The 10,056-nt window shown below is 39.2% G+C and overlaps 1 protein-coding gene across 1 annotated transcript; it reads left to right on the top strand.

The window, feature by feature from the left end:
• The first annotated feature begins 1,319 nt into the window (after positions 1-1,319).
• ZDHHC7 (zinc finger, DHHC-type containing 7) lies at positions 1,320-4,762 on the top strand. The gene is made up of 4 exons (XM_010191294.1): positions 1,320-1,418; positions 1,840-1,921; positions 3,110-3,240; positions 4,240-4,762. Exons 1-4 carry the CDS (start codon positions 1,347-1,349, stop codon positions 4,414-4,416), a joined length of 462 nt encoding a protein of 153 aa, XP_010189596.1. The 5' UTR covers positions 1,320-1,346; the 3' UTR covers positions 4,417-4,762.
• Positions 4,763-10,056: the final 5,294 nt, after the last annotated feature.

The raw sequence follows: 10,056 nt of genomic DNA, 5'->3' as shown, positions 1-10,056 counted from the left end.
TGGGAACATAAGGGCTGGGTTATGATAGCTCAGGGTGAAAGGAGCTTCAGAGGAGCAGTGAGAGATGCAGGATTCTTTCATAAAACCTGCACAGGAGTATGTTCTGCCTCGTGCTGTATTATCTTATAATCATGCATGTGTGATGACTTAAAAATCATTTAATGCCTTGGAGCATTGATTTCCCATTCACACACACCCCTTTTTTAACTCTAGTGACGATCATCTGGCTTTGCTTCATGACTTGTCACTGCAGCACTCGTAGATGCAATATGTAAATAAGGATTTTGAATAGTAGTGCCTGCAGTTTTTTTAGGCTTATTTGGCTTTGTAACTGCTGAAATGAAAATGCTTAATATTTTGGATGTTCTGCAGGAAAATTTGAAACACTTTGGCTATCTAAAGTACAGAGCTAGGAACATGAAATACCAGCATTACTTTAGCTGTTGATTTATGAAGGAACTTCAACACGTTGCAAGGGTTCTGTTTCTCTTGTATAACTGTTCATGTTTGGCTGCAGATGGACCTGAATGTAAGAGAAATGAGCCCTCTGGTGCTGTATGGCCTAGCAGATATAAAGTGGAGTTACTGAAATATTTGACTTTTCTTTCTGGATATAACCTTGACTCAAAATTGAGCAGGCTAAGCAGTTAGTTGCAGAACTAGCAAAGAGCGGTAGCGTTTCAGTGTTTGTGAACAAGGAAGCAAAGAATGTGTGCTGCTTGTAGTTTAAATCTTTTGGGTTTTTGGTGAGAAGTGAGGTGTGACATCCGAAGCTGTTCTTTAGTTGAGATTTTGATTGCATTGTGTTTAGAGTTGTATGATCAGTTGAAACCTCGAGTGACATTTTCTCTCTTGAAGATGTGAATTTCTTTTTTTTCCCTCTGATTCACAAACTACATTTACAGCTTGTAAGTCTGTAAACTGGAAATAATCACTTTGCCTAAAAGGGCTTCTCCAGAAGGGAGCCTTTTTTTTAATACAGAATCTAGAAAGAAGGGAAGCTTTGGTCAATCACTGCCTCAAGTGACTAAAACAAGTCACTGGATTCACTTGATTGTGTGTTTGGATAAGCAGTCAATCTCATATTACTTCTTTGTCTTATGTCAAGAATATCTTACCCATACATTCAGTTTTGTAACAACCGAAAGCTGAGCTGTGAGCGAACAAATAGCTTCTTTATAGAAATACAAATGAAATTGCTGTTTGCAGTTTGTCAAGAGAGATTTCAGCACGTCATCTTAAGACCGCTGGATACCCCCGTTCCTTCACTGAAATGCAACATATTGTTTCTCAACCAAAGTCTCTTTTTCCTTCCCTTCAGTATTTGCAAGCGATGTATTCGAAAGATGGATCATCACTGCCCGTGGGTGAATAATTGTGTGGGGGAGAAAAATCAGAGGTTTTTTGTTCTGTTTACGGTAAGTGAAAATCAACAGCAGCTTGAGCTCAGTATGAAACTGCCTCGATTGTAACAGTTTTGGTTGTGCTTAGTAGTGAGTAGAGACTTAAGGTCACAGTTGTTTTCTGTTGGTTTGCTTTTATTTTTCCCTTCTATGCAAGATATTCTCCAAGCGGGAAGATATTTCTACTCATACTCATTTTAATCTTAATACCATCCTAATTTTGATGTGCTTTATGTAGTAACGATTAGTGAAGTGGCACTCTAACGGAGGGAGCTAATCCTTAAAATTTCATTTACGTTCATTTGTTTTTACATCATTGTATTGAATTAAAAATCGAAATAGGGAAGTCTGTTCACTGTGCAGTGGTGAAGGCTTGCTGAATGTCTGCTTTACTACCTGGCAGCAGCCATAAGTAAGCACTCTCTCTTATTTCCAGATGTATATAGCCCTAATTTCAGCTCATGCGCTCGTACTGTGTGGGTTTCAGTTTTTCTCCTGTGTCCGAGGGCAGTGGACTGGTAAGCAAATACTTCACTCTCACTGTCATAATTTAGTGGATCCTAAGGGAAAGTCATCGCATTCCACCTATTTCAGTCCCGTGTATGAAATATTACAGGACTTCCATCTTTTTAAAGTGAGCTCCTGAAAATATTTCATGCCTGTTTACCCATCTTTCTCTCTTCTCCTTTCTTTTAGTATTTCACTGTAAGAGCTGTGACTGTCAAGGGCTTTCTCACTCCCTTTCCACATAGTAAAAATTTACTGCCTCAGCACTGCATTACCTGAAGCTGCCAGCTGGGCTTTGTGTGTCCTACTACTGTTCTGTGAACAACAGCTGAAACTTAAACAACTTTCTCCTTCGTTCTGTTATTGGAGCCAACTGTGAGGCTCTTGTAGAGAAGACATTTCCTAAACTGCCCCTGTTGTTTGTTTAGGGCCCTGACTTGCACTTCTTAATGTTCCAGAGCTCATTCTGATTTTGTGCTTTTGACAGAAGATGGTTGATCTTGTTTCTTCAGGTACCAGGAAGAACATAAGGGAATCCATGTGACTGTTTTTTGCTTAATATTCTGTTAGATGGATGGAATTTTCATCCTTTTTTTACTTGAAACATGCTGTCATACACATATTTCCTGTATACTTCCATTTCTTCCATATTTAACTGTAATTGAGTTTATCAGAGGACCTCCAGAGATCTGACTGCAAGTCTTAAGTCAGAACCTGATTGCTTTGTATGGTGAATTAAAAAAAGAATAACAAAGGAATCGCAGCAAAGTGGAACATCTGGATTAACGAGCGACTCAGAGCTGACGGTGGTGATGGGTTTACAGTGTTTGTCATGCATGAAACTTCAAGCTGCTCTCATCTTTATATATGTGCAGTTCTGAGTACTGAATTGGCCTCATGTGCAGACGTTTATTTGATGTCCTTGAAATACTGAGGCGAGATTGCAGTAATGCAGTACTGTGTGCTTTATAGGAAGCTGTAAGTGTTGACTCCCTTAAAAGTCATTATTTCCTTGGGCAGCAAATAAAGCTGCTGCAGTGCTAGAAATTAGAAGTTTGTTTTAATTGTGAAATATTGCTTAAAGTGTCAGATATTTAGCTTTTATTAGTGTTTGTTAAAGAGGAGGTGTCTCAATATGAACTTGCTCTATAGATTTTTTTTTAATGTATTTTTTATAACTACGTATGTTGTTTTCACAGAATGCAGTGACTTCTCTCCACCTGTAACTGTGATCCTGATGATCTTCTTGTGCCTTGAGGGTTTTCTGTTTCTCACTTTCACTGCAGTCATGTTTGGCACCCAAATCCACTCAATATGCAATGATGAAACGGTAAAGACCTCTACTTCTGTATGTTTTAACAATTATTCTAGGCAGATGCAATTAGATGTTGTTTTACTTGCATGAGGGGAGGGTCCTATTTTGGAGAACACCCCAAAACTGAAATAGCTCATCACTTTTATGCTCTGCAGATGTAACCGTTGAAATACTTTCTTGGGGTTTGCTTTCTGACAGATGTTGTTGCATTATTTGCTTTTCTGACATAAATTTTATGATTAGGTTTTCAATCACAAGATTGCACAGCTTCTGACTTCAGTTTGGATTTCCACTTAATTACACAGGCTCCTGATATGTCATGAGAAATGTCTGCTTTTCTCAGGTTTACACTTAAACTTGCTATTGTGAATCAATACTTCATACTTCCCTCCTTTCTACGCTTTGAGTATAACAGTAGTTTGAACATTTGGCTCCATTTATTTTGGATGTTCTGTGGTGAATAATTGGCTGGAAACAGAGGGAATTTGAGTCGTCTGTTCAGAATTTTCTCATGTGAGGCTGTTCGAAAGTGAACTTCTGTACTGAAGAGTAACTGAAGAACAGTTAGTAAATATTCAGGCTTATTTAGTGGGAAGTACAAAAAAAAACCAATCAGCAAAATAATGCTTTTGGGAGAGTAAACCTTGCTTCAGTAATTGCAGTACAAGAGCCTTCCTGGAAGCCTTATTGTCTGCTTTCATTAATTGAGTAAACAACGTCCGGTATTTTGTTTCTGTTGCATGCAGATCCTTTAACCTCAGCTTTTCTGGGCACTTTTAGTTTAGGGGCTGGCGGGAGAGGTAGAGGTAAACCAACCTTGGATGTTCCACATCTTCTGCCCTGTACCTGCAGGGTCAAATCAGCCAATCTTATTTCTTACTAAAGAAATAACAGTAAGAGACTTACCAGCTCACATTAAAAGAGTGCAAAATAGTAATCAGTTTTGGTAATCCTATTAGACTTTACTAGACTTCGGGCTTACCAGTGCGTCACTGCATGTCTGTTTGTATACAGGAGATTGAAAGACTGAAGAGTGAAAAGCCGACGTGGGAGCGGAGACTACGCTGGGAAGGAATGAAATCTGTTTTTGGAGGTCAGCCTTCACTGCTGTGGATCAATCCCTTTGCAGGATTTCGGATCAGACGACTTCTACTGAGGGCAAAGAAAGGAGGACCTGAGTTTTCTGTTTGAGTCTAATTATGCTGGAACTTGCAAGAAAGCTATATAATATTTATTTGGGGCCAGAGAAGGCTGACTACGTATAATCTGTGACCAGGTGAAACTGATATCAGACATTTGCTTGTAGCAAGCAGAGTTTTATACGTTTATCGTCACAGACATCTCATTAACTTTCAGAGACATGAACTGGATCTGTAGTGGTCTTAACAGCAAGATAACGAAGGAGAGGCACGTGGTCACACTAAAGAAGCCAAATGTTGTCATGCTACTGTAATTTATTTTATGAGATTATCCATTTTTGTTAAAACACTTTTTATTTGATAAATGTTTGGGGACTTACCTGTGTGTTTTTATAAAAAGTATACACTTAGGTGCAGTTGTCAATCATAAGGAGGAGCATTATGGTGAAAGTTGATCTCAAATGAGACCTGGCCTTTTAAATCCAGTTTTCAGGGAATAGTGGTTCGTTCAATTTTGATTTCTATTTCAGCTTGTCCTAATAAACAGAGCTGTACTCTTGTGTCCCACTTCAGGCACACATTCCTCATATGCAAGTGATTCAAAGGACTGGTGCACACAACAGCACAACACGTCAGAGGCACTGTTACACCCCTGCCAAATGTCTTCCCAGGCTCACAAAAGCATGTCTTGTGTTTGACAGTAATTTAATATCATATGGCGTTTAGGTGAGTTCTAAATCCCCACTAAACACCACTTTTAACGACTGTGGGCCAAATTCTGCCCTCAAATATGCATCTCCAATTCCTAATGCATTGATTCTATGGGAACTTCAGCGTAGGTGTGTGAGGATTATACCTAGTCCTCTGTGTAGGGGTAAGTGGACCAGTGGCTGTATCCTCCTGTGTGAGATTCAAATGAATGTACTGCACGTTGGAGTTGATTAACTCAGAAGAGTTGTCTTTGTAAGGTCTTGCTCTGCCCCCTTTTATTGTACAGACTTCATAGGAGAGCTGTTAACTTAGTGATCCCTTGAAAAATAAATCAGAGTAAAGAGGGAGGTTGCCTCTTTCTCAAATACAACAGATCTTAAATTGTAGATCTATCTGCAATAGGAGGAATTATTTAGAATGTAATCGTTTTCCAACCAAAACTACTTTCAGGAAATGAGAGCAATATAGATCTAGAACTGCTTTATGTGGGCCTGACATACAACAGTAGTGCTAAGAAATGTTTCTAAATCTGCAAGTAATGAAATTCAGCTAAGAGTGGATTCTTTAAAAATTACCTTTAGACTATTTTTTGTATCATTGTTAATCTGTTCTAGAAATTACCGACAATATAAAGAATAAAGCAGGAGCCTTGATAACATAGCTTGAAATTGTGCCTAGAAAGTAAATAGCTCCCTGTTCTGGGACTTGCCTTAAAATCGTCCTGTTCTTGCTTTTGCTTTGCCAGTAGCACTGATGATCTACCCCACCTCAAGCAGTTCAGCGTGCTGAAGAATCTTGCATTATAAGGTTTACATACTACAGAAGCTATACTTTCCTTTTAGCAGCGACCTGCTTCTCCATTTCTTTGTAACTCTCTGTGGCATCTTGATTCCAGCTTCATCAGGTTTGGTACCATCGAGTGGGTGAAATTGCAAAGGGATCCATGTGTTATCTGTGGCCCTGCGAACGAAACTGTGCTATACTGTGAAATGTGTTCACTTTGCCTGGGGGAGGTGGTGTGTGACACTGGAGAATTTCCGGGTGGACACATGCAATGACATTGCAGTCAGACGAACAAAACTACGTCTCATGTCACTGAGGGAAGGGTGGAAGTTCCGCAAGAATCCGCATATTCAGTTGCACATCTTAAAGATTGGGGGAAAAAAAATGTGTCTGGCTTTGTCATGAGGCTCTTAGTGTGTATATCGTTTAACAAAATATCCTGGTGAAAATCAGAAAATATCACTTCAAGCAATTGAACCCTGTGACTTAGCAAGTGTGTGCGTGTGTGAAATCAGGTTTACTTGGCTTTTTGAACCCTCGTTACGTTGTAATTTTTTTTATGTAAAAAAAAATAAAGTAATTAATTGAAGTCTTAGTTGATTAACTTCTGCTCCATATGTCACTTTTTTTTTGCACATATGCGTGCATCTTCACATATATTTAGAGTACAACTTCAGGGCAACGGTCATCCTTTGGTTTGTCAATTCTGTGTACATGTGTATCAAGTAACAGATACTGCTCCAAATTAAAGATGCTCCTGTGCTTACTAAGGGTTTTAAGCTATGCTAGCTGTTTACCTGCTCTTTTTTGCATCCTCTGGTGTAACTGCTTATTAGTAGCTGTGTAAGGCAAGTGTGAACACACATGGTGAATAATTCCTATTTGAAAACTTATCAGAATATCTCAGGCTTTGCACCTTTGAGGTATTTGTGTAAAACAACCTTGGACTCCTTCGTTTCTCTGCACAAATGTTGACTTTTTCCACTATTTCTGTAGGTTCAGATACAAAGGCAGCCACTAATACAACCTGGAAAGCAGCAGCTGTCAGCAGAAAAGCTGACCCAACAAAGGTGAGGGAAAACAAGGTTTACAAAGGCAGTAAAGGATGGAGAGACTGGAAGCAGTTTATTTATTACAACAATTCTAAAAGATGCTTTGGTACCTTTTCTGGGTGTAATATCACACGTTTGCGCACTGCTGCTTTTGTGGAGGAAATAGCTCCAAATGCATTCATATAAACTTTGTGCCACTGCTGCTTGTATTTTTAAGCAGGTTAATTATATGGTTTGGTTGTATGATTTGATTGTATTTGTGTGCCACAACAGTCGGGCTGTGCTGTATTTACGTACATTTTAAGGACGTGCTTGTTTAGCCTCCAAACGGAGCAGAGGGCTGCAGACGGAGCCTGCTCGTTTATCTCCCTTTTCAGTTCATCGTTTAATTTCTAGCAGTGATGTCAGGTTGTTTCATGAGCCCTTTCTGGTGTCTTAGGCTGCAGCAGCGACGACTGAGAATTCACTTATGGATTTCTTTATGCCTATCCTGTGCAGAAATGTTGTGTTTCTATGAATGCTCTCACTTCTGCTGTCGGCACTGTTGTAATATGTGAATGTATTCAATGCTGTTGGAGAAAGCAAGTGGCATAAGAGGTTTTGAAATACAGAAGTTGCACTGTATAAAATGATTCTTGAATCTGTTAATATCACTAAAATGAAATGCACCAGCATTACAGTTCTGTATATTTTTAAGTGTTATTCCTCTGAACAGAGTAACAGCTCAATTCATGTAATGTACTGTGTGGCTGAGTATGGATTGGTGCTTCCTGAGTGATGGGATTATTAATTTTTTTTTTGCTTGTGTCACTCATTCTTTTTTTATGTGTTCTGAATTTCTTCAGGAAGAAACACTATCACTTTTGCAGTATTTCCTGACTCTGTTGCTGTAGTGTTTCTGTTACTGTAATGGAAATTACTCATCATACCCAAATCAGAGCTCTGGAAAAATAGCCATCATGCATCAAACCAATCACAGTCGTCTTAATAACGTAAGTGAAACTTTGCACCTCCAAAATGCTTCTGCAATTTCTTTTAATGCTGTAGTGCAGCATAAAATTAAAGACCTATACTCAGTGTTAGTAAAGCCAAATGTTGTTAAGGAAATTGATAACTTCAAGAGAAGCAGGTAAAACTTTATTACCTGAGATGCACGATTCATGTTCTAATAAAGCAGCTGGCATCTTCCCAGACAACTAAAATAGTTTTAAATGCTGGCTTTGAACCTCTTTTGTTAACAAAATCATAATTCGATAAAGCAGAAGTCTAATAAAATAGTCACTTCCAAGGTATGTTAGCATAAGAATATTGGTTTAATTTAGAGTGGGGCTTGACAGGGCAGCCAGAAAGAGATTTTTTTTTGCTATGAATCTTCTCTGGCCCTTAATTGAGAGCAAGAGTAAATTATTCTTGCTGTTACATTAACCAGCCTAGCTGGATACTGGAGGCTGAATCTGATACTTCCTTGTTCCTGTGCAATTTTATTCTATTGGATAGTATCTCACATTGTTAATTACATCAGTCTCAAGTGAAAGTTGGGATTTGTAGCCGTGGATGATTCCTTTCTACAAAAAATAAATCCCTGTAGTGAAAAGCCTTAAGGTGTTTGCATTGGAGAAATCAATGAACAAACTTGGTTACGAAGGAAAAGCAAACTGCCCGTATGAAATATGAGAATATGGAATTTATTTCCCCCATAGATTTCTTTTCTTACCATTGAGTTTAAATGTACATTAAATTTCTGGCACAGTAGTGTGATCTAGGTGATGGAGGAACTGGAAGCAATGTTAGCCAAGCACAGTTGCATCTGTCGTGCAGCAGACATGCTTGCTGCAGAAACTGGTTTCCAGTTATCGCTGTTTCAAATCAAAGCTATCGGCGTATTAGATCAGATCAAATTCATCAGAGACAGTAGAAAAATAAAACATGGTGATCCTAGGTGAAATTCAACCCAGTCTTCAATGGTTTTCTTGAATGGTAACTAGAATATCTCCCTGCGAATGCAAGGTAGCCTGAGGACAAAGTATTCCCCGTTTGGTGAGGGTTCAGATGCTCTTCCCAACTTCCCGTTCACTCAATAAGGTTGCATTTCTGTGGTGTCCTCTGCTGAGATCTCCAAGTGCTCCACGAGCGGTGGTGACCTTGGCCTCAGGAAGCCCATGGGCTGGCAGATTTGTGTGTGAAGAAGTAAGAATTCTCCATCGTGTCCTCAAGAGCTGGTGGAGCTCATTGGGCTTCTATGCAGGTGAGCCTAAGTTTCGTAAGTCCATTCTAATTCTGTTCAGGTTATGCAAATACACACCATGACCAAGTGTTGGGAAAGGTTGAGGTTGTGTAGTCACCTATTGGGATAATTTTAAATGGCTGTAATATGGTTAATGGTTGCCTACTGCTGATGAAGTTTTAGTGCAGAAAACCCTTTATGTTTTAAATACAAGCATTTTGAAAAATATATGTCTCCCAGGAGACACACCTCTCTTTTTTATTTTTGCTACTTTAGAGCTTTGAAGTTTAGGTTGCAGACATTACAAAAATAGAGAAAACTACAGAAAACTCCTATCTGTGTACTGGGAAAAGGGGGGTTTTTTTTGGACAGTTTTGATACAACTATTGCTGTTTCTAAATATGGTTGCATTAAGTTTGGAGGAGATAGAAAACAGTGATTTGGTAAGAACAGCTTCTCCAGCTTCCTGCCAGTTGTGGGTTTTACCAGACACAGCAGCCATCGTCTGCGTTAGATGTGCACACAAGAAATGTGCACAAATGACTCACAGATATACTGGAAATTATGGAAAAACAACAAAATGTTGCTACTTCTGGTCACAAAGAATAACTGACCAACTTTAAATGTTAGCTGGTCTCTATGGAATAAGACACATCAATGTGGAAGAGGAAAGCGTTGGCCTGCTAGGGGGTATGAAGATACTCTTCCTAAAGCTTAACCTGCAGCAGGAGAAATGGGAGTGTAATTACATTTTAAATGGGTAAAGACCTTTTCATGGTGACAAATGGAGACACGCTGTACTCATTAACAGTTGCCAGGAGCCGTGTGAGGCATTTGGGTTTATGAAGATCGTGGCTGAAGGCTTTTGAAGGGTGGTGATCACACCAAGCTAGGTGATAGCAAACAATTGGGAGCTCTGCTC

Source organism: Mesitornis unicolor, unplaced genomic scaffold, assembly GCF_000695765.1.
Source record: "Mesitornis unicolor isolate BGI_N332 unplaced genomic scaffold, ASM69576v1 scaffold3759, whole genome shotgun sequence".
Classification (NCBI taxonomy): Eukaryota; Metazoa; Chordata; class Aves; order Mesitornithiformes; family Mesitornithidae; genus Mesitornis; species Mesitornis unicolor.
This window is presented reverse-complemented; position numbering and strand designations above follow the sequence as displayed.

Excerpts from the sequence above, each read along its gene's own strand:
- ZDHHC7 (XM_010191294.1), top strand. The coding sequence starts at position 1,347 with ATGGATCATCACTGCCCGTGGGTGAATAATTGTGTGGGGGAGAAAAAT. Across the intron at positions 1,419-1,839 it reads GGTTTTTTGTTCTGTTTACG|ATGTATATAGCCCTAATTTC; the intron begins GTAAGTGAAAAT and ends TCTTATTTCCAG. Across the intron at positions 3,241-4,239 it reads CAATATGCAATGATGAAACG|GAGATTGAAAGACTGAAGAG; the intron begins GTAAAGACCTCT and ends GTTTGTATACAG.